Source organism: Asterias rubens, chromosome 6 (genome assembly GCF_902459465.1).
Source record: "Asterias rubens chromosome 6, eAstRub1.3, whole genome shotgun sequence".
NCBI lineage: Eukaryota > Metazoa > Echinodermata > Asteroidea > Forcipulatida > Asteriidae > Asterias > Asterias rubens.
Window position 1 is genome coordinate 403,638 of NC_047067.1, and position 24,997 is coordinate 428,634.

At 39.3% G+C, this 24,997-nt stretch overlaps 1 protein-coding gene across 2 annotated transcripts in view; it reads left to right on the forward strand.

The window, feature by feature from the left end:
- The window catches only part of LOC117291531 (tyrosine-protein phosphatase 10D-like), a 33,426-nt gene continuing 8,429 nt past the window's right edge, over positions 1-24,997 (forward strand). Inside the window, exons 1-15 of one of the 2 annotated variants that reach the window (XM_033773309.1) lie at positions 1-159; positions 9,679-9,712; positions 10,149-10,586; positions 12,376-12,663; positions 14,587-14,880; positions 15,723-16,004; positions 16,288-16,545; positions 16,837-17,127; positions 17,343-17,636; positions 18,669-18,818; positions 19,741-19,881; positions 20,466-20,583; positions 21,058-21,125; positions 22,019-22,121; positions 22,595-22,860. In XM_033773309.1, the coding sequence (XP_033629200.1) occupies positions 121-159; positions 9,679-9,712; positions 10,149-10,586; positions 12,376-12,663; positions 14,587-14,880; positions 15,723-16,004; positions 16,288-16,545; positions 16,837-17,127; positions 17,343-17,636; positions 18,669-18,818; positions 19,741-19,881; positions 20,466-20,583; positions 21,058-21,125; positions 22,019-22,121; positions 22,595-22,860 (3,064 nt within the window). In that variant the 5' untranslated portion in view covers positions 1-120. The remainder of the gene's footprint in view (positions 160-9,678; positions 9,713-10,148; positions 10,587-12,375; positions 12,664-14,586; positions 14,881-15,722; positions 16,005-16,287; positions 16,546-16,836; positions 17,128-17,342; positions 17,637-18,668; positions 18,819-19,740; positions 19,882-20,465; positions 20,584-21,057; positions 21,126-22,018; positions 22,122-22,594; positions 22,861-24,997) is intronic. The other variant, XM_033773310.1, reaches the window with a different exon arrangement.

The window sequence follows — 24,997 nt, forward strand, 5'->3', positions numbered from 1 at the left end:
TGCCTAATATAAAAGGGAAGTACATAATTGTCGCGCAATATGGTAGACAGTTTCTCGCCTAAGCCATTCCCCGAAGCAAGCGCTGTTTGAAGCTGCCCCAAGCGGCAACGTAATATTAACATGACGAGAAGAATCATGGCGATTGCTACAGTATTAAGGGTAAGTCATTTCACTTCGCAGAGCTGTTTCTCTGCAATGGTTTTTTATCCAGGCAAGAACTGTTGAGTGGGTGTTCTTGATCATTATGTTAATACAGTATTTCGATCACTTTGCATGCTCGGCTTTAAAGACATGTTGAGTCTCGTGCCTATATTCCCGTACGTCACAATGGCTCGTTATGACCGAAAACGTAATACTTTCTCTTATCTTATTTGGGTAAATAGTTTACTGCTTGAGTGAGTGAAAATGTGTATTTATGGCAACCGTTATAGTAGCATCAAATGTTAGCTGTTGGACTAATCACATTTGTATCAATGCGGGAATGTTAACTCCAAATGATACTGAACTTAAAGGGTGCGCACGGCTTAACCTACATACACGGTAACCAAAGAATCGACACCTATTAAGGACCATGTTGTGACAAACCTAACTGCATGATAGAGCGTTTATGTTACATCAAAGTGAGAGTTACTTAAATCATTGAACTGTATTCTTTCTTCACACTCCTCTTTAATTGTGACTTTTTTTATAAATTAAAAGACAATGGTATTATGCTGGCGTCCGCACTACATCCGCTGAAGAGCCCATACTATTATAATGTGTACAGTCATTGATCCGACCTGATGGGACTGAAATACATGCAAGTTTAGCATGGCGGTTGCGTATCATACTATAGAAACCATGATATTCTTCCTACGTTATTTCCGATTATTTTTTGCCCTCAGAAAGGTCAGCAAAATGGTTGATAAATAGCATGCAAACTATCTAACATCCTGTATATAGTCCCTTACATTGTCCTATTGTTTCATAAGGGCCAAAATATACGATACATATGTAGGCTACCATTTTGTTACTCGGGTTTCCCGTGCTGCTAACTTGTGCTTAGCAAAACTCGTTAAGCAACATGTGAATTGGTTTGCCATTGGGATGAAAGACAGGTGTATTGCCTTAGCTAGATATATATCTTGTTTTTATATTGTAATAAACCACTTCAATTTTAGTTTCAATTTCTCAATTGCTGGGGTTTGCATGAGCGAGTATTTATTAATTTGTTGAAGAAGCCTACAAAACGGGGGTAAGTTTGACCCCTCTCCGGTTGTTTCTTTGAACTTCGTCTGTATGCAATGAATGGTTATGAATAAACAGCAAAATGTCACCAGTCTCTGTTGTTTGATCCAGTATTCAGGAAGCTGCATTTTCTTCACAGTCTCTTTTTGGGGTCACCGGTTGCCAAGTAGACCCCTTGAAAGGGGGCCAGAACGGAACCCTATAGTTTCTAGCGGCAGCGGCATACACATGGTTTAAAATGTCAGTGTGTACCGCTCAAACAACCTCACGATCAACCCTGGGTATTGGGGATACCTCGTGATACTGACTGAGATTTGGTATTTATATTTGTTGGTAAGCATTGTACAGACTAAAGAGCCATGAACTTGCTATGGCTAGGTATAAGGGGTAAGCAAATGGACTCTGTGGTATATGTGTCATGCTGACGTCATTGGGGGTGCTTGGGGGCCTGTGTAGGGAGAATAACAAGACAGTAAAGGTATCCGTACCTTCCTTGCTGTAAAACACCGTCTCAAAAGGAAGTGATCACCTTTTGTAATTACTCTAAAAGGGTTAATTACCAAAACAACTTCATTGGTAAGAAGCACTTCAGCTGTTAATAATGTATAACATTTTAAGAAACAATTCCCTTACAAAAGTTGTTCTCCGTTTTACGGATGCAATCTATTGATGGAAGACGAGCGGATCACAAAACTTAATTTGACCTTGAAGCTCCTCTTTAAGGTCAATCCTTTAAAAAAAGACCATAAGATCAAATGTTGCGTTACCGATCTAGATACAATTTCTGTAAGCTAACATGAGATGAACTACCCCCCCCCGCCCCATTTACTCTACAGTAATGAACCCAACTATGTTCATAAACATTAAAGGGGCACTTTGTCTTCGGAACGTGATTTTTTAATGATATAAAAGCGTTTTTATATTTTTTATGAATTGGCCTATGGTTGGACATATTATTATATTAAAAGCAAAATACATGGGCTGCCTAGTATCCCTTGAAAATTTGTATTTTTGTAACTTGATGACAGACACAGCCGCTTTGTATTTTTGTAACTTGATGACAGACACAGCCGCTTTGATTTGTTGAACCAAATGTTTGCCTTCAGAAATGGCCGACCGTACGTTCCGCTTGTATTTCAAGAGACGCATTTATTTTCCTTTGTTAATCACAAGGCCTACTCACTTATTACAAAACAATAGGGGTGTTTTGTACATGAATCCTCCTTGGAAAGGTTAAGGAGTAATTCCAAACAGTAGCGTCTTATGAGATTTGAAGGCGTTGCCCCTTTATATTTGACACCAGATGTATACAAAAACCAGTTGTTTTTTGTGCGCGTAATTTGATTCAACGTATATTTGTGCTGAAGACGTTCATATTATTCCGAGATGGCGGCATTCTACACTATATCAAGTATAAATTGCGTATTGTCACGAGGAAGTAAAATAAAGAAAATATCATTTTGTTTTTCTTACAACTGGAGTGGTGGTATACGCTTTGTTTTTACATTAAGGATGTTTGTATAGTGTGATTTGCAGTTCATATCCGATTGCAGTGGAAATCAGTTTCTTGAATTATGGTCAAATGTCAGCGACAAAAATTTACAAAAACAACCTTCGGGCTTTCAGTGATATACTTTGGAGACTTTTAAACGCTAGGTTGCAGCAGATTTACCTGTGTTATATCAATTGTTTACGTAGTTCTGAGCATGCTCGTTTTTCCAAGAACAATCATTTTATCTGGTAAGTCTACTGAAATTATTGATGACAACTTTTGTAAGGCATGCAGGAAATTTGATCGCTTATATCATGCTTATTATTAAGTGCATTGTAAGTTTAGTATGGAGTATTGAAGCGATGGATAAGTTGGTTTTCTTTATAAGCTGATCGGTCCATGAGCTTGCATTTATATGTTTACGTCACCATCAGGAAACAACACAATTTCACAGAGACAATTTATTTCATATCATTTTGTTTAGTTATTAATGAATATTAGGGGTTTTGTGTTATGGACGTATCACCGCGTTTACACTTGATCATCCTACAAGGGTCAAAGGAGGATCAGATCCCGAAAGCGAGATCAAGCATTTTTGTGCCGCGTTCACACTTGAGTATGATCTCACATTGATCTCGCTTATAAGTTAAACGGGAGTTCAGTTCAGCTGACTGCAAAGGTTACTGCGCGAAGTCAATGATTGCAGCAGGTTTTCTATTGTATGACCTCACACCGGGGATGTGAGCATCCCAAATTGCAGGACCTTGTCTCGATCTGCGTTTACACTTGTTCTTTGATCACCTTCTGATCTCCCTTCGGTCTCACAATAAAGGGAAATCATTCTCAAGTTAGATGGCAACTTCTGTCATTGTGTTTCCAGTGAATTTATAGAATGAGATAATTCAAGTGAACCGGCATACTTCCTTCCCGTTATATCACGTGATGCCCCCCACCCCCCTTCCAATCGCCATCACTTTGATTAGTGGACACAGTATACTTCCATGTTTATGGTTCATATATTTTGTGCCCCTTGGCCCACTGTCAGAGAGCTACTAAGCACCACAAACTTCTTCTTACTAGAATAAGGTTACCAGCCAATTAATTAGGTGCAATTTCGCATGAAATGTGCTGTTGATATTATTGGTTTTCTCGGCCAAATTCGGCACATTGGCAGTCAATTTCATTTTCATGCGTTCGAATTAAAGCTGTTTTGCCTCTCCAGTTGTTACTGCGTTTCAAATTAAGAATTCGGCCATTCAATTTCGTTTTGGGTCGAGTCAAATTCCTTTAGCACTTTGTTCAATATTCTTTTTCGTGACACACACGCCTCAAGAAGCGTCTGCGAATTTGAATGCTGCTTTGATGAATTGTTAAATTGAATGATTATTTTGTTAATTCAAATGACGCAACATTACATTTGACTAATCCCAAAACGAAATCGAATGACCCTTTTGAGTAGCATTCGATTTTGCGCGAAATAGAATAGCTTGGTGGTTAAATTGGCTACTCATTTTCCGAAATTGACCGAGAAAACCTATATTATGGTTTATTTATTTACTGTACTTTTGGCGGCCAGTTATTCATGTCGTGTATATATTTTTATATGTAAACATACATTTTATTAAGAACTACTAGACATTAATTGTGTCCTACATATTTAAGCATGAAATGTCCTGCTAAGCACTGTTTTTCTGCTTATGGGCTTTGGACGAGTGCTATATAGGATATAAATAGAATATCTCCTCAACCATCCAACGGGAAACGCTTCGCTAATACCGCAAGGGGCTTCCCGCTTTAATTTCTTCGTGTGTGAAAAAGTTTGTTGCCTTTTTTCAGACTTCCGTACTTATTGTGAAGTAATGCATTTAGGAAACAACTTTCACTTTAAAGTCTGACCCCTGACATTGAATGAAGACTTGCGCACAATGGTGTTACTTAAATTGCAGTTTACTCACCAATTTGAAAAAGATGGAATTATATTATTCAGATGCAACGAAAGTACACATCGGTTCAGTCAAAATGCATCAAAGAATACGACTTTTAACTAAACGTTTTTTTTTTTTTTTTTTTGGGGGGGGGGGGGGGGGGGGGGTTGCGATACTGTATCACATTTTCTTTCGCCATTGAACTTAACTAATTTAAAAGAAACATACGCAGATAGACTGGGACAACAATAACAGCTGAATGATCTACTCGTTGAAAGGTCAAGAAGTGCGCCACTCATAGCTTAACATTATTTCCAAACATGTTCTTATAATTATACATAAAACTGACAAACATTTTGGTCAGCATAGACCAAAAAAAAGAATACTACTTTAAATAAAAAATAAACGGTTGAAAACTGTTTTTATGACGTTCTACTAGCCTTCGGGCCATGTCACACGGGTTTCAATGAAACAATTATTTCCTGACAATTATATTATGAATACAAAAAAACCATGCACATTTCATTGTTCACAAATCTTCTTGATTGTTAGACAATGTTCTAGAAATGAAACATGCTCTGCCCCTTTCCCCTAATGCTCTGCGTAAGTGGTCCTGCATTATGCACTGTGTGTGCAGTTGGTTGACTCCAAGTTGCCTGTAAAAATTGCCTCGTTACAAGACACTCATATGATATGGTTCCACCACGTTTTTCTTTTCGTTATCGTAATTACGAGGAAATTATGGAAACAAAAAAATCAAGCGTTATAAAACAACGTTCTTGCGGCAATATTGAACATGAACGAACGTCCATTGTTTTATCAACTTCAAATGAAAACTACTATCATGTCACTCAAACATTAAGGTATAATTTGATTAAACAGTTTAAACTATACGGAACTGTTAATTAAATTCAAGATTAAGTCAACTTTACAGATCTTGTTATAGTAGAGTATCCGGTAATTCATCTCCTTTGTTATGTAACGCCTTTATATTATTGGTTCGATATATTTCAAACAGTTAAAGGTAGCCGTTGGTAATTATGCCGTAAGTAGCACTGCAGCTGTTGATAATAACACATTGTCTGGCTTGCTGCTGGGGATGTTCCACCATAATGGTCGGCCATGATTGTCACTTGGCAAGTACCTTAAATCGTGGGGTTGCGTTGACTAAGAAATTGCAGTGCAAGGACTGTTACGCAGGATTTGTAAATAGCTGAAAAATATATAGTCGCAGACAGTTTTCAACCATTATACATGAAATAACAAATCTATGAACATTTGGACCTTCGGTTGTGTCAGTCAGAAGTAATCTTCTTAGAGTCTCATATAACGCGTGTTTCTGTTCTAAGTTTATAATTGTAGTAAACTTGTAAACATTCAACAATTTAACGTTTACAATATCTTATTCTTCTAAGCAGTTTCAGTTGTTTGTTCGCTTCTCTAAAGACCCACAGGGTGACTATTTATAAACTCTTGAAGTCATGTCATACGAGATAATTTACTTACAAACTGTTCCAGGGAAGCTCTAATCATCCACATGTTAATTCTCATTGATATCTTGAGGCTGCAGTCAGGCCTGGGTTTCGAAAACAGTCATTGTGTGACGTCATGCTCTAGACCAATCACAGGGCAGGATCAGCACAATGGGTGGTGCTATAATCTCTCACACCGCACGATGTGACAAACAAACAAATCCAACTCTAGTCAATTTTTTGTTCAACCCCAACAAACATCATTCAAAGATTTACCCAGTCAGTTTCCCTCGTGGTTCATAATAATAATTGATAAAAAAAACTGGCATGTAAACAAAAATCAAGTGAAAAAGATGCGTAATGGTAAAGTTAGGATCATAGGCTAATGTTAAATCTTTCCTCAGGATCATTGGAGGAAATGTCAATTTTAGGCTAGTCGGGTTACGCCAAACATACCCTGACTGTTTCTTACCTAATTAAATATCCGGTTCTACTCGAGGTGCTTCATTCATGTCACTTTAATGTTTTAGTTCTCTTGTATAATTATATGTAAAAACATCAAACTTACAGCGATTTTCCCTCTATTTACATTGTATTCAATGTCATAGCCTAGTTTGAAATATCCGGAATTAGTTATTTCCTTTTTATGGCTTGAGAAAACAGAAAAGCCATCTGGATATTCATCCGCACGCTTTATAGCTCAATAATGTTATCGATCTATATGCATTAAACAGCTCCGTGTCGCTAGCTGGCCCCTTTGGATGCAAGGTTTCATGTCATGTCACATGAGGCAATTTACAGGTAACCAGTTCCAGGCACCAAGAAAAAAATCAACTCTTATTTGAATTCTTACCCTGTTATTTCTGGGGATCGTAAGACATTGTTTGAAAAATATTCCTGTGCTACCGGAGTGGTTCTGGTTGCCTCCAAGTTGCCTGTAAAAGTTTCCTCGTGAGGCCCTTAAGCCTATCCGATTTGAAATATGCGATGCGTCATGCGAGGGACGGAAAGGGATATAAGGATATATTGTGATGCACCTATTTTCAAAGGGACAGAGTATTTATGAACGTGGGATAATAAAATACAAGTCTGCAACCTCAGTCTAAAGGTGTATCATTTTCAGTTGGTACACTTTCAGAGCAAAATTTGAACTATGACATCATAAGTGGACATAAAAACAAATGGATCTAATCATTTCGAATTAAAGTCACCTGGAAGTGGTATTTTGTCAAAATAAAGCTTTGTGTTTTGATAAGTGGAATATGAATAAGCAGTTAACTAAGGTTTAAAAAAATTAGTTTCCATTTTCTTACAAATTAAAAGTAGGCCCGACCCGGGTGGGCGCTGTTCTTGACGTCAATCGAGGCGCGATATTTGAAGAGAAAATGTGTAGTCTGGCCCCGTACACTACGTCTGGATACCTGATAGGTATGATGCCTACGTACAGAACTACGGTCACGGAGCAGACTGCACGCACTGTATGGCTGCAGTGCGGACGGTCCACTCGGATTACCCAGCATGGTGAATCACGCGCAGTGCCAACACAAGAGTGACGCTTGGCGCAAGCTAAAAACACCCCAAAGTTGAAATAATACGTCTTTTTCACGTTAGGAAAATAATCCTGTAGGTTCGTCATGTCTTTCCGGTACCTTCTTCGACTTCCCACTAGCTGGAAAAGTTGTTGGGATGGCGTCATGTTTTAGAAAAGAATTTTCATGTCAAAAGGTGTGGTGTGGTGTGGTGTACTCCGGATTCTCGAAGCACGACGGTTCGAAGTGTTTGCTGCACATGCAGTGCTGGAAAAGACGTCGGACCGGACCACTTTGCAAACTGACCCCATCTTTAGTTGTTGTGCTACATCCAGCAGCAATACACCTGGTCAACATTGCCGGAAAAATGCAAGAAAAAAACGGGTTTTTTTTCGAAACGTACAAACTTACGACTCTAGGACTTGCATGTACTTGCACGTACGTGTGTTCGATATTCGATCGAGGCAAAGTCTGCCTCGATTGACGTCACAAAGGGGGTAGGCGGAGTCACCCCCTCGAATAACTTTTCTATTTGTTATAAACATTATCAATCGTTATAAACAATTACTCAAACAATTATTTTATTATTCAAAAACATATACTCTAATGTTTGAAGAAAAACAAATTCTATTTCGAGGTGACTTTAAATGTTTTTGTCAGTTGAAAGATCAGTTTACTCTCATCAAAATTTATAATGAACTTTAAAAGAAATCCCGTACAAAATGGACACATTAGTTTAATTGAAGTATTTATGACGTGATTGGATGGTTTGAGTCTGGACAACAATAATACCGTTTACGTAAGGTTAGAGAAACTTAAAGAAAAACATTCACTTTTATAAAGACTCGGTCGAATGCATCGCATATTGGAGCCCCTCAGTTTAAGCTCACCAGGGGACATGTTGAGTTTGTGCTATTATTTTGTTTAGATCTTGCAAGGTTGTTGGGGATGATAGATCCTGCGGGTAGAGCACTTTAAAGTTTTCTATTTTTAGATAATAATAATTATTGTGAATCAAAACTAATTCGTGTTCCTTGTCGATTTATGTAGTTGTTCATATGAGGCCTCGGCCATCTTTCATGCAACTTTTGAGGCAACCACTCGAACACTTCAGTAGCACAGTTCCTCTTGCGGCAACTAACCCGTCCCTATCACTGTCGTCCCCAAGAAGAACATTATGACAAAACTGTAATGTGAATGCATATAATAATTATGTTATTAATAGAGATTGCCTGGAGCTGGTTGCCTGTAACGACGGTCTCGTGGGGACATGGCATTATAGATTCGATGATCATTTCAAGTAGGTCTCTGCGTCATTTTGTAGTTTTTGTAATTTTTGCTCCGATGGCTCTCAACAGCTGAAACGTCTTAGTGAGTGAAACTTTTTAAAATAACAGCCTTTAAGTCGCATGAGTCACACGTGGTATTTAAAGGACTTATGCGCTTTCTATTTAGGAGTTTTGAAAGCAGCCGGTTGTGTGTTTAATATTGCTGATTTCGATTAGTTTTGAAGTATACTATACTGGGGCAAACTGTCGAGCTGAATTTAAATGAAGGGCTTCATAGAAAGGAGGGGAGTCCTATATCAGCTGTTGCCTGAGTTCTGGTGCTAATTTGTAGGCAGCACAGGTATAATATAGGGCTTGTTAAAGGCTTAAGCAACAAATAAATTACCAAACAAAATGTCTGCCCATTTATTTAAAAGCAGAATTGAGGAGAGCATCTAAAAAGTGAAGGGCATCCATGGTAGTTTGGCTGGTAACCGTATCATGATTAGGCCTAATATTGTTGTAATGGGCCTGATGGCACCACTGACGAAATAATAATAAACACTTTGTGAATTATGGCCGAAGCAGACTTTGTTTTCTGTAAGCAAGTAGTGTATGATGCCTGAATCAAATTTGTATGATTTAAATAACTTAATTAACAAGGAAGTTTCCCAAAGGATAATTGAACAAAATTACAATGTTTGTTTGCCAATTAATACTTCCCCTAATACTTATTGTAATTATTTGTATGTTGTATTTCTACAGATATCGTTGGCTGCTTATTTAACTTTGATTTTAGGTAAGTATTAACGACCGTTGTAATTTGTTGTAATGACAGGCCCTTGTATTGTGTTATTGTTTAACGTCTTTTGTAATAAAGTTGTTTTGTTTCGTCAGAATCTGTAAAAGGGAGGAAAACCATTGCGAGCAGATTCACCCCACACATGATTTTTAAATTATAACAAATCAAAAGCATTTAAGCTTACAAAGTTCACCACGAACCACTTGTCCGGAGTAGATGTTCTTCTAAATTATGCTACTGTTAAGAATATTCATATAAGACTCCATAACAAATCATACTTATTATTGAAATATGATTGGTTCGATAGAAGCAATCAATGTGGATGAACTTATCTTGCACCAAATCCCACGTGACTGCACAAAGACACAGTGCTGTAGGCCTGTTTTATGAAGTTGAAATCTTTTTGTTAATGTTTTTTTTCGTGCATCCTCAGGAACGAGTTTTGTTTCAGCTGTAAATCAAACTGCATCTCCATCTACGGATAGTGCGCCCACTTCATTAGAAAGGGGGACAGAAGACACATTCACTAGCGCAACCTTTTTGGAGGTGGACACTTTCTCGCCAGAAGTCACAACTGATCTAGCGCCCTCTGTTGTCACGTCAGCCACTACAGCACTTTTGACAGAACTTGGGATTACGGCGTCCGCCGTAACATCAGTGGATGGAAATTCTACAAAATCGTCTGGAATTTCATCATCTCAAGGCGGAAGAGATGAGTTGAGAACTCTGATAACGTCCACAGATGTTTCTACCATATTTCCCGACCAAAATGGTGTCTCTACGGAAGGGACAGGGCCCTATGTGCCGTGGACACCAGACGGAGTCGACCCAACAACTACCTTTGCTGATGTCAGTCGGCAAACTACACCGTGTAATTATTTTTTTTGTCACAGTCAGTCTTTCCTAATTTACCGTGGGGCCTCAATTAATGGATGATTTTTTTATGAAGTCCCTGCCTTATAATATTAGATATACCATTAAACCTCCATTTAAGTTTTGCTATAAACAGTTCTACCGCGCACTATTAATTCTTGACCAACTGAACTGGCTCTATTTTCGCCTAAAAATTCCACTAAGACGAAAGTTTCCTATAATTATGTGTGGTGCACGTACCAACGGTAGAAACCCATGCAGCCAATGCAAACCATTGCTAGCCTGGATGACCAGACAGTATTTTGTGACACTTTGTGTGTGACCTAAGAGGGCAAGGAAGACAGTGTCACCAAACTGCCTAATATAACATTAACTAGACTAATTTTTATATATTTTTTATAGTGCTAATTAAATTTGCGTCGGGATAAAGAAGAATTTCGCTTTTTACTCAATCACTGATGTTGGTAACTGTAATGACTAATGTAAGCAATGTATAGTCAGTACTTTCCAGAGTCTTGTGAAAAAAAATATCACAGGCATATTTATACTCAGGTTGGATTCGAACCGACAGCCCTTGCATTGCAATCCTAGAGCAGTGCCTTTTACCAACTAAATTATAGTATTGTCATTGTTTAAACTTTAAATAAAACATTGGGAGAGCCACGTTCATCATCATTCCAACCACCTCCGAGGTACTCCTAATAGTAATACTATGATGAGGTACCTCATCGTACCTCATCATAGTTCTAGGAGTACCTCCGAGGGTCTTGGCTGCATTTTCACTCAATAATCGACCTGTTATGTTCACAACAGGGCCTCAGGGCTAGGGTCGGCCTTAGCCTGCACAGCACTAGTATAGGTTTTGGCGCCCCATTATAAACCAAACATTGGCAAAAATATCAAATTTCCGACCAGGCAGTACAAAGCAGGAATTCTCAGATCGGGGGGGGGGGGGTCAAGTTACAGATGACAAGTCTAATTTCCTCATTGTTGTGTTTTAAACTGAAAGTAAAAAATGCAGTTTTACAAAACAGCATAAAAACTGCCTCTGACATGATGCCTACAGGAATATCCATTTAGGAGGGGAAATGGGTTACAGCTTACAAACATGCACTGTTACAAACTTATAAAAACCTAACATTAACCATAACAGCAGCCTGTAGAATAGAGCTTCTAATATTTTACCCATGCAGGACTTAACAATAACCTGTTTAAACTTGCCTATTAATGCACAAGTTTACTCTCTGATTTGTAGTATAGCCAATTAGCCTAATGCGCAAGTTAACTCTCTCATTGATTTGTGTTATTAATACATTTGTGTTGACTTCCCTAAAACCTCTTCATTTAAAGCACCATTCCACTCTCCTTATAAAGGGAAGGTATACCTTTGGTTTTTGGAACTGTTCAATTGTTTTATATACAACATAATTAACCTGTGAAAACAAATCCAGATAAATGTGGTAGTGTTTTGGAGATATCACAACCGTAGTGATTTTGTCCATGCAGGAATATTAATCAGCAATTGGAATACAGACAGTGTGAGAAACATTTCTGACAGAAAAGCTTCTCAGATTCAATATTTTTTTTATAAAAGCTTTTATCTTTTTCCATAACTACATTACTACCAAATTAACTGATTATCAAAAGGCTTTTATCGATAACTGCTGTACTTCTACCAAGTAAGTTGTTATTGCCATTAATTTTAAAAGGGATTACCAAATGTATCCTTCCCTTTAAATGCCGCATTTTATTTTGGTGATTTCTGTTTCTTCCCTTCCTAAAAAAAGTGCTGTCACGCCCGGTCATTGACCTCGCTAGCATCCAAGTAACCCCTGACTCAATCACTCTGTGCCTCATTGAACCCGTTGGACCTGAGGGTTCTATCTACTACTTCCTAGTCACCAAGTCCTACTTAGACGAAACCCGGACTTGGCATAAAGATCACTTTCTGAACGGCACATCTGTCTGTATGGCTAAACATGGTCTCACCTCAGCGGTGATGTATAGCGTGAACGTAGTTGCACGAGATGATGATTTTGGCAGATCTGCAAGTGATTTTATTAATATCACAACAGGTATTTAAATCCACTCAAAGCTCTACTGCACCCTTTTTCATGTTTTTAGTGACTTGAACTCGGGGGAAACTTTGTAAAGAAACCTGACAGAAAACTTAACTTGTTGAAGGAAGGGTCATAGATTGATTTTTGGGCAACATAAGGCTGACTTATAAGCAAAATTATAAAGAAAGATACAATGAAAGTCACTTGGGAAAGTTTTGCCTAAAAACAATGTCTACCTTGCTGAGAAAACAGTGAAAGAACGGGGGAAAGTTTTGGCTGAAAGCAGTGTCTACCTTGCTGAGAAAACAGTGAAAACAGTGAAAGAACTGTCAGTGGAGATTCAAGGACTAATCCATCCACATTTAGTGAACAGATACCCACAGCATTCGTGAACAGACGCCAACTCAAAGAATACTTCTCATACTCAAATGTTTTTGGGTGACAACAATTATCCAAACCAAATTAGTTTGAAGGGAATCCTTTCTCAAAAATGTTCATACTATCAACAGCTGTGTTCTTTTTACCAAGTAAGTTTTGATGGTTATTTTGAAGTATTTACCAATCTATGACCCTACCGTTAAGGTTCTGATGCTGAAGTATTTACCAATCTATGACCCTACCGTTAAGGTTCTGATGCTGAAGTATTTACCAATCTATGACCCTACCGTTAAGGTTCTGATGCTGAAGTATTTACCAATCTATGACCCTACCGTTAAGGTTCTGATGCTGAAGTATTTACCAATCTATGACCCTACCGTTAAAGGTTCTGATGCTGCAGTAGAACCATTGCAACTCTACTGGGTTTTGTTGTTGTTGATCTATGGAACCAAAGTTGATAAAATAATTCTCAACTGAATATGGAACCATGGAAATTCGGTGAATTCCAGGACAAAGACATATGTAAAAATCTCTCGATTGAAGATTGGGGGAAAATGAATGGGTATAAAAAAGTAATTCAGGGACAGTATCCATGCATTCTGCTGAGATATTACAAAGTATTGATTGATTTATACAAAGAGAGAATACTTCTATCCCTGATTTGACAAAACATTACAAAAGGGTGCAGAGAGATTTATAGCAAAGAATTTCTCTTGATTACCTTCACTGTGAAAACAGACCTGAACTAACCTCCAAAAATTACTCCATAATTAGGAAACATCAGGGTTACTTAGTTAAAAATGCATGCATGCCCTGGCTGAAAGCTTTTATGTTGTGTTTGCCTTTTATCAATATTGTTTGCAGAGCAGTTTTGTTGTTTGATAAAGCAAGTTAATTATGCGTCAATTGCTGCTATATTTTTACCTTACAAACCAACCCCACACGCTGCATGATTCAGAATCGAAATTAGAATTCACCCTTTTAATCTATGTTTGACATTTTGACCAAAATAACACCACAAGGTTCTGCATGACACGGTGTGAAGAATAGAATCTGCTGGTCACACTTCAATATTTCCATCTTTTCATTTGAGTCCAATTTTTAGGATGTTCGGTACTGTGACATTCGTTCTATTGCAATAAGGAAATGATTGATGTTCGGTACTGTGACATTCGTTCTATTGCAATAAGGAAATGATTGATGTTCTTCCTAAGTTAGACCCATCTGATTTTTTACTTTTACTCGCAGAACAATCAGCAGAAAATGTATCAAATCGCCTGATACATGTAGGCTTTAAAAAGCTTATGTAGGCCATGTGTGAAGTACGCACTCACTTTCAGCCATTCACTTATTGCGAATTGAGTTAAATGTATTTCTTTTTCCAGCGTCTGGTTTAATTCCTTATCAATGATGTTCATTACCCTGCCCAATGGACATTTGTATGTTGCTGCATGGAAAAGAGATAAAAAACTAGCATTTTTAAACAACATTTTAACTTGTTAATCCCAAACTGCTCTGGTTTTTCTGAATATTTTCTGCCAATCTCTATTCTACCGTCAGTTTTTCATAAACTCAACTTTCCGGATCCAGAGTTGCAGCTCCTTGATGGCAATGTTACCAAGGCAACCGTTCAGTGGTTCTTTGAGAACCAAACCAACATCAACAAGTACATATTTTCCTACAACCAAACAGACAGTTATCCCGGTGGGTTTAAACATTATCGATCCGATGACCTGGCCGGAACAAAGCAACACATCACCCTATATGGGATCTATCCAGGGGCACGGTATGAACTCAACATACAAGCATTCAGCGGGCCGCTGTCAACCACTATTTACAGAGAGTGGTTTCCAGGTAGGTTGAAATAGAGCGAGGTAGATAGACTGGGTTCGCCTCATACACAAGCTAACATAAAGGGGAAAAAAGAGGGAAAAATGAGAACAGTTTAATTAGAATTAAAAGTAAGTGCCGATCCTTGCAAATGTGGGCAGATCAAATTAAAGTAACAAATTAAAAATTAGATGTTTTCTATGGATGAACATTAATCATCAAGATAACCAGTTTGCACAGTTAAGCTTGGGCGATATCACGATATTATCGAATATCGCGATATTTATTTGGAAACGATTTCGATATCGGATCGATTTGGTTTTAATCAATATATCGCAATATCACGATGTATTTCCTAGCTGAGACATCTTGCACCCCATAGGTTTGGAGTAAAACCAGAAGAATAGGTCATTAGAACACCTCTCTTATGCTAGGACTGTCTCTTCTACAACTTTCACTTGGAGTTTGAAGACTGGTGATGTCAAATTTCATTAATCGTGATTATATCGAATATCGTGGGGCTTTTTAAAACCAAGGATAAACTCCAACTAAAATTTTGGCATGCTAAGGGCATACTGCTTAAACTTAAAATTTGAATTTGATTAAAACTCACTAACAAACTTGATGAACTGAAGGTTAAATCACAGAGTCATTTGAACAGTTAAAATAGATAAGGTTAGGCTTGTGTGCTATAGCAGGCCTGAAATTAACATTCTGCCCAGGGCACTTCCATTGGAAAATCTTCAAGTTAATGGGAAACCTTTGAAGGGGCACCAAGGCCAAACCCAGGGGCAACGGAGGCCATAACCTCTGTGGCCAATGATGTGTACATCATTTTAACCTCAAATGTATTGTTTGTATTTCAGAAACGGAACCTCCATCAAATGTAAGGGTATTTAACACCACAGCAAACAGCTTCAGACTAGAGTGGATCTTCCCTCCACACACCCCACCCCTTCTGGTAAATTACTTCTCCATCTCCTGCAAAGCGCAGAACTACAGATTCAAACCATCGATGACATGGCAAACCAGAGAGACTTTGTTTCTTGTGAGTGAGCTATTACCTGGTGTTACTTATGGATGTTCAGTAGTCACTGTCAGCAGAAATGGGAAATCAAGCTATCCCCAAAGCATGACTGTAGACACTGGTAAGTTAGTTACTCAATCACAATATCATAATCTTAATCATAGATTTTAAACCAATATTTATATGAGAGAGATTGAAGCCTCCTTTTAAAGGGTCATTTATTTGGACTAATTCTGGTCTGGTCTCCTCGGATGATTTACCAGCAGGAGAAGCGACCAGACCAGCACCATGTTCATGAAAACTCTATCAATTAGAAAATGAAGCTATCACTTTACTAAATTTGACATTGAAGCCCCCCTTTTAGATGGAATTTATTGGGACTCATTCTCTTCTGGTTTCCTCAGGTGTTTTGCCACCCACAGGTATCAGGATTAGTGAGCGAACCAGCTCCACCTTCACGATACAATGGGACACACCAGAGGGAAACTACCAACATGTCATAGTCACTTGCTCTCAATGCCTTCATAATGAACAGGTCATTGGTTCAGGGAGTAACACAGCTAGGTTTGAAGGGTTGAAATCTGGGATTCAGTACAATGTCACATTGGAAACAAATGCTCAGTCGTCCAGGAGTGACCCAAATCTGTTCAACGTACTGACATGTGAGTAGCTCACAAACTAATAGCTTTGAAGACAAAGTATACCTTTGGTTTTTGGAATCGTTCGATTAATTTAATCCTATAATATAGCCTACCTTTGTAATTCTAGAGCAGTGTCTTACCAGCGGTACCAACTGCTTAAATATAGGATTCAAACTGCCTCTGGCTACCAAGTAATCTTGGTGGTCTAGTTGGTTAGTCACTGCTCTAAAGTTGCCTTTTTTTTCACATAACTTGAGAATCTTTGATTCACTTGTGACACAATGTGACAATCTTACTGATTTGATTTCGTAGTGCCAATGGGTCCATCGAGCCTCATTGTATATGTCCTGGATGACATCAAGCTACAGCTAGTTTGGACCAGCAATAATTGCCAAGGTTGTGTCGTGGACTTCTACAGAGCTACCCTCTTCCTTTCTGGGACAAATCATCAAGTCGCTGTTAAGAATGTTCCATGTAAAGGAAGAGATTGTCATTTAGTGTTTGATCATGAGCTACTACCGGGGCAGGAATATAGGGCTGAGGTGAGGGCAGACAGGGGAGGACTTCTCAGCTTGCATCCAGTCACAGCCATACAACGAATACGTAAGTACTGGGCTTTCTGGTATTGGTATGAAATGCCACATTTTCATAGAGCTGCTTAAGCACAAGTAACAGCAAAGCATTTCAAATTTTAGCTTACAAGAATAAGGTTGGCCAGTAAATTGGAGCCCTGATTATGATAAAATCTTTGGCCACAATTTGTACAATGAGTCATATTTTCATGCCAATTGTTATTTTTTCCTTTCTTAAATGTGCAGCACCAGCTGTCCCTGGTCCAATCACCTTCAAGTCAGCTACCCACAGTCTGCTCCACATGGCCTGGACACCCCCTAGGGGCATTGTGGATCGATACATCATCGGGATCTGCGAGGCAGATCAGATCCGATCCTCGACTGCCTGTGATACCTACCAAGTTGAGGTGAACTCTTCAATAACAGACTTTAGGTGTATTAAGTTGAAGACTAGTACGAGATACAACATCACATTGACTGCTAAGTCTGATACTCTCATCAGTAGATTGAGATGGGTCATCAAATCAACTACCTCCCATTGTGAGTTCTCTGCTAATTCATTCTGAATGCTTTCAATAATTGACTAGAGCGGGAATTGAACCTATGACCTTCAGATTAATAATAATTAACCATTCTTATAAAGGGCATATCATCTTGAGATCGCAATGTTGAAGTAAAAGACTGACTCTTTAACAAGGTTCTGTGGCACATTAGGCTGCCAATCAATCCAAAAACACTTCGGCAAACCCCTTCTATACTTGGTTCTTTTTCGTGCATTCACAACACATGGGACCTTTGGCCCATTCAAAGGACGAAGCTGTGTTTATTTAGTGTTTTGCTTAAGGACACAAGTGTCATGACTGGGACTCAAACAAACACTCTGCTGATCAGAAACACCAGAGCTTGAGCCAGTGCTCTTGACCACTCCACCATGACATGCAACAGATGAATGTGTGTCGTTCTGTCTAGCAGTAATAAGTTATTTGAAGCTCAACAAGTTTTGCCTAAAACTGCTTCAGGACACAAGTGTCATCACTGGGACTCAAACAAAGAGTCGTGGCCGAGCGGTTAAGAGCTCCGAATTCAAGCTCTGCTGATTCTGTTCAGCAGAGTGTGAGTTCGAATCCCGGTCGTGACACTTGTGTCCCTGAGCAAGACACTTAACTATTATTGCTTCTCTCCACCCAGGGGTAAATGGGTACCTGTGAGGGCAGAGATGGTTCTTGTGATTGATTTAGCCGAGTAGCGCATTTGTTGCACGAGGCTGTATACTCCCCAGGGAGCTGAGATGGTTTAAGGAGTGAATAAAGGCCCAGTGACCAGGGGTAATATCTTGAAGCGCTTTGAGACACCCGTAGGGAGTGAAAAAGCGCTATATAAAAACTCAATATTATATTATTATTATTATTATTAAACACCCTGCTGATCAGAAACACCAGAGCTTGAGCCAGTGCTCTTGACCACTCCACCATGACATGCAACAGATTAATGTTTGTCGTTCTGTCTAGCAGTAATAAGTTATTTGAAGCTCAATGAGTTTCACCTTAAACCTTAAACGCCTTTATTCTCCAGACCCTAAAGCCGATGATGACCCTCCTAAAGCACCGAGTAGCACCAATGACATCACTCCTTACACCTTCCCTGTGACCTTTGACACGTCCTACTTTGACAACTCTGAGAGGGATATTGTGAACTACACTGTTCTGATTGCAGAAGCAGGAGGTGATTCAATTTTAACTCATTTCCTCTGCTGGGAGGGCCCTAGCCTTAAGTCACATGTGTCATCGCAAACAAGAAAAAGGGGGGAAGAACAGTATTTGTTTTTTTGTGGTTTTTTTAATTGTGTTCGACCCATCCCAACACCAGAAAAATTCAATCTTGAAGGTTTTTACCAAAGTGAAGCAGACAGTGTTCATGTTTTGTTTGATTTACCGTATGCATGAATTAACAACAGATCTGTGAAAACTTGGGCTGAATCCGTTCAGGATGAATCCGTTGTGTGAGTCATTAGAGAATTGTAAAAACCCATACAAATTGTTCAGCATGTAAACACATTATATGTATTGTCCTCATATGTTACTTTATCAGCTGAAATCAGAGGGAAATAATCCAAACAAAAAATATGGTTCTAGCTTGTGAACTTTATAATCAGTGAGCTTTCAGTCTATAATCAAACAATGATGTTATATTTCATTACCATCTTTGTGTACAATATTTCATTTGGTAATTTTTTATAGCTAATCACAACACAACTATGCTAACCAGAATAAGGTGACCAGCCAAAGAACCATGTCACATACCATTTATGAGTGGTTTCCTGCTCAGTTCGGCTTCGCAGAACCAGATGGGGTTCAACAAAAACACAGATTTGAAATGTATTTAATCTTTCAAAAACAATATTTTCCTGTAACTCCAGTATTTATCAATTTTTGGTTGAACCAAGACAACTTGACCAGAGCAGCGTTCTGCCAACTGAGCTATCCAACCCTAATGCTGGTGGTCTCCCAATTCTGTCAATTTCATTATTCAGCAATGTCAGTTTTTTATTCAGACCCTTTTTTAACATAAATGAAACATTTGTCAACAACCATTCTGGTATCTCAGTTTCATTTATGGGGTTTATTTGATCTTGTCTTTTGTGCAGCTGTTAGCCACGCTGATCTGCCGACCCAAGGGAATTTGACTGAAGGGCTAAAGACTCGTACATGGGCAGTAGCCATCGATCAAGAAACAATACAACGTTACCAGATTGCTGAACACTACTCTTATGCTGATCTTACTGCAGGTTTGTATGACAACCAGTCACAAAAAAATAGTATTATCCACTAAATAATGAAAATATTAATAACTAGTTCTTATATAACTAGTAGCCATCGGTCAAGAAACTGTACAGGTTGGTAGGTTGGTATGACAACCCCTGACTGTCAAATCATCTCCATCCATCACAACATTCAAGACAAACTTAAAATCTCACCTGTTCAAACAAGCATACTCACACAATCCTCAGTCCTAATTGGTCTTTCTCTCTTCAACTCAAGGGACATGAGCGCCTTCTTTAGGCGAATACCGACGCTCCACTAAGTGTTCTTTATTATTGTTATTATTTAACCAGTCACAAAATAAAAAAGAGTATTATATTGAAAATATTAATAACTAGTTTGTATATAGCTCATTTAACAATAGCGTATGCGCTTAACATCAGTGTCCAGTCATTTGGCCAATAACATTCTATTAATCTTTCTCAGCTCCCTAGGGAGTAAACAGCTCATGCTTTTGTAGCTCACATTAACCCAGTGTGGAAATCAAACAGTGCCTAAAAACCCAAACCAGAAGTTAATTGAACAAACACATTTCATTGTTTGTGTGTAGAATCCGGTAAGAGAGAAGCCTACGCTAGTAGAACGATTGTCATTGGTGAAGAGTCCTGCTCTGAAGAGAATAAAGACGTCTATTGTAATGGACCCTTGAAGCACAACAGAATATACGTGTAAGAACGCTCAAGATGTTTGCATATTCTAATATTTCAGTCTATTTCTTGTTCTATTACCAAATGATACTATATTTCTTGTTATTTGAGGGAAGGTACGTTTGGTAATCAATCTTAAAGTATGTGGCAATAAAAACATTTGAAGTCTTTCAATATTATAAAGCACTTTGAAAAACAAAGAAATGTGGTTTTTAAAAATAGATGTCAGTTTTTATGCTCCAGAAGTGTTACTGTTGGTAACTATTATGGATTATTCTTCCTGCGTGGACATATTGAGTCCGGATTTTCGGCAATATCTCAAAATACGACCATTTTTTTAAATGTTAGTTTTATTATATATTTCTACATTTAGAATAATTAAACAGTTCAAATAATTGAAGGCCTGTATACTTTGCCTTTAATTTACATTAAACAACTTTTTTAAAAGTGTTTTTAGTAATCTCAAAAACTATGAATGTTACTTTTGATTTTCAGCTACCAGTTCCGAGCGTTCACTAAAACCGGCTACTCCGATACTCCGTTCTCCAGACATGTTCTCTTACGTAAGTTAAACAACCCTTTTTCCCCACATAATGATACTTAAAACAGGGAGGCATTGTGCACAATTTGCCTGTAGTACTTCTGGGCCTAATGTCATGGCTCTACTTACCATGAATTGTGCCACTAGGCATCCCAAAGAAATGTGTGATTTACAGGGCCATGCAAGTGTAGAATTCCACTTCAAGTTGGGCCATGAATGTGGACATTGATCTTTGTCTTGTGTAGATGTAAACCTTTGTATAAGGATTCCTAAACAGGGCTTGACTTAGGGAAAAGGTCTACAATCTTGTGTAGAAGTAAACCTTTGTATAAGGATTCCTAAACAGGGCTCAACTTAGGGAAAAGGTCTACAATGTGTTTCTTTAGTGCTTAGGAAACTGTCGCTTAAAGTTCCTTGAAATCTATATCTCCAGGGAGGAATCACATCATTTTAGCTTTCCTCCAAAGATCTGAATCTACAACCCTAGGGTTATCTAAATATTGGAATGCCATCATTTTAGCTTTCCTCCAAAGATCTGAATCTACAACTCCAGGGTTATCTAAATATTGGAATGCCATCATTTTAGCTTTCCTCCAAAGATCTGAATCTACAACTCCAGGGTTATCTAAATATTGGAATGCCATCATTTTAGCTTCCCTCCAAAGATCTGAATCTACAACTCCAGGGTTATCTAAATATTGGAATGCCATCATTTTAGCTTCCCTCCAAAGATCTTGATCCTAGTGTCAGACATGTTCTCTATCGTTAAGATCAATCTGAACTCTTTGTCACACTGAGCCAAGGAGTCACATTTGAAGATTTCTTTAGATCTGTTGAAATCAAGAAAACAAGCGATGTTTCCAAAATGATACTTGTTCTTAGTGTCTTTATTTATGTTTGTTGTTTTCTTGACAGCGGAGGATAACACTGGAGTTGTTGTAGGCATCAGTGTCATCCTGGTCCTGCTCTTTGTTATCGTCCTTGTCCTCATTAGCATAATCATGATACGCAAATTCAGGTAGGTGCCAAGAAGCAGACACAGTCCTCAAACCTTTTAGACTCTTATCAACATCTCAGAAAATTTTGCATTCAAACTCTTCCTTGCGATCTTTAAACGTCAATAGAAACATATTGGACAGGTGAATTTACACTTGATTTTTGGGGTTGAACAAAGAATTGACTAGAGTGGGTTTCGAACCAACAAACTCTGGCGCTCTACCAACTGAGCTATCTAGCGGTCTCCCTGTTTTGTCAACATCTTTCTTCGGGGTGCCAAAATTATCTGAGAAATTTGTTTGTCATCATCGGAGCGCCAAGAGCCCGCTTAATTCTGTGAAGTTCTGCATCCATTAGATCGGAAACTGAAAGACCGCTCTACTGGGTTCTTAACTTCTATTCTTAGCATTATTGCAGAGTGCTTCTGGATGATGCAGGAAGACGTCTAAATCAACCGCGCTTCCAATAAATCTCTGTTCTGACTATTTTTTCCAGAGGTACATACGGACGCTACAAGCCAGCTCACTCCATGGAGCCATTACCCATCAGGATGATGACCCGCGCATCAACCCGGCAGCGGAATTCCCGTCCGGTCCTATTGACAGACTTCTGTCATGACTTCCAAGTAATGAATGCCCATTGTCATTATGGATTCTCACAGGAATATGAAGTTATGGTTAAAGTGGGTCGTAAACTATCCAGTAATGCCGCTGTGCTGGCTGCAAATGTTAGTAAGAATCGCTACACTAACATTCTCCCATGTAAGTCAAGTTTCTTTTGATTCTGTTTAAACAAAGGGACTAGATCTAACCAATTTGCAGTTGAAATTGCTACTATTGTAATAATCAAATGATAAACTGCAAGGGAATCTGAATGGGTAAATTTTAAGTAATTTTTGGTTAAACAAAGACAAATTTATAGAACCTGCTACTTTGGGATTAACGTGCCAGCACTCACCAACTGAGCTATCTAGCCCTATGTTGGCACTCTACCAACTGAACTATCTAGCCCTATGTTGGCACCCTACCAACTGAACTATCTAGCCCTATGTTTGCACCCTACCAACTGAGCTATCTAGCCCTATGTTGGCACTGACCAACTGAACTATCTAACCTTATGTTGGCAGTCTCTCTAACCAACTGAGCTATCTAGCCCTATGTTGGCACTCTACCAACTGAGCTATCTAGCCCTATGTTGGCACTGACCAACTGAGCTATCTAGCCCTATGTTGGCACCCTACCAACTGAGCTATCTAGCCCTATGTTGGCACTGACCAACTGAGCTATCTAGCCCTATGTTGGCACTCTACCAACTGAGCTATCTAGCCCTATGTTGGCACTGACCAACTGAACTATCTAGCCCTATGTTGGCAGTCTCTCTAACCAACTGAGCTATCTAGCCCTATGTTGGCACTCTACCAACTGAGCTATCTAGCCCTATGTTGGCACTGACCAACTGAGCTATCTAGCCCTATGTTGGCAGTCTCTCTAACCAACTGAGCTATCTAGCCCTATGTTGGCACTCTACCAACTGAACTATCTAGCCCTATGTTGGCACCCTACAAACTGAGCTATCTAGCCCTATGTTGGCACTCTACCAACTGAGCTATCTAGCCCTATGTTGGCACTGACCAACTGAGCTATCTAGCCCTATGTTGGCACTGACCAACTGAGCTATCTAGCCCTATGTTGGCACTCACCAACTGAGCTATCTAGCCCTATGTTGCCAGTCTCTCTAACCAACTGAGCTATCTAGCCCTATGTTGGCACTCTACCAACTGAACTATCTAGCCCTATGTTGGCACCCTACCAACTGAGCTATCTAGCCCTATGTTGGCACTGACCAACTGAGCTATCTAGCCCTATGTTGGCACTGACCAACTGAGCTATCTAGCCCTATGTTGGCACTCTACCAACTGAGCTATCTAGCCCTATGTTGACACTCACCAACTGAGCTATCTAGCCCTATGTTGGCACTGACCAACTGAGCTATCTAGCCCTATGTTGGCAGTCTCTCTAACCAACTGAGCTATCTAGCCCTATGTTGGCACTCTACCAACTGAGCTATCTAGCCCTATGTTGGCAGTCACCAACTGAGCTATCTAGCCCTATGTTGGCACTCTATCAACTGAGCTATCTAGCCCTATGTTGGCACTCTATCAACTGAGCTATCTAGCCCTATGTTGGCAGTCTCTCTAACCAACTGAGCTATCTAGCCCTATGTTGGCAGTCTCTCTAACCAACTGAGCTATCTAGCCCTATGTTGGCACTCACCAACTGAGCTATCTAGCCCTATGTTGGCACTGACCAACTGAGCTATCTAGCCCTATGTTGGCAGTTTCTATAACCAACTGAGCTATCTAGCCCTATGTTGGCACTCTACCAACTGAGCTATCTAGCCCTATGTTGGCACTCTACCAACTGAGCTATCTAGCCCTATGTTGCCAATCTCTATAACCAACTGAGCTATCTAGCCCTATGTTGGCACTCTACCAACTGAGCTATCTAGCCCTATTTTGGCACTCTACCAACTGAGCTATCTAGCCCTATGTTGGCACTGACCAACTGAGCTATCTAGCCCTATGTTGGCACTCTACCAACTGAGCTATCTAGCCCTATGTTGGCACTCTACCAACTGAGCTATCTCGCCCTATGTTGGCACTCTACCAACTGAGCTATCTAGCCCTATGTTGGCACTCACCAACTGAGCTATCTAGCCCTATGTTGGCAGTCACCAACTGAGCTATCTCGCCCTATGTTGGCACTAACCAACTGAGCTATCTAGCCCTATGTTGGCACTCTACCAACTGAGCTATCTCGCCCTATGTTGGCACTAACCAACTGAGCTATCTAGCCCTATGTTGGCACTCTACCAACTGAGCTATCTAGCCCTATGTTG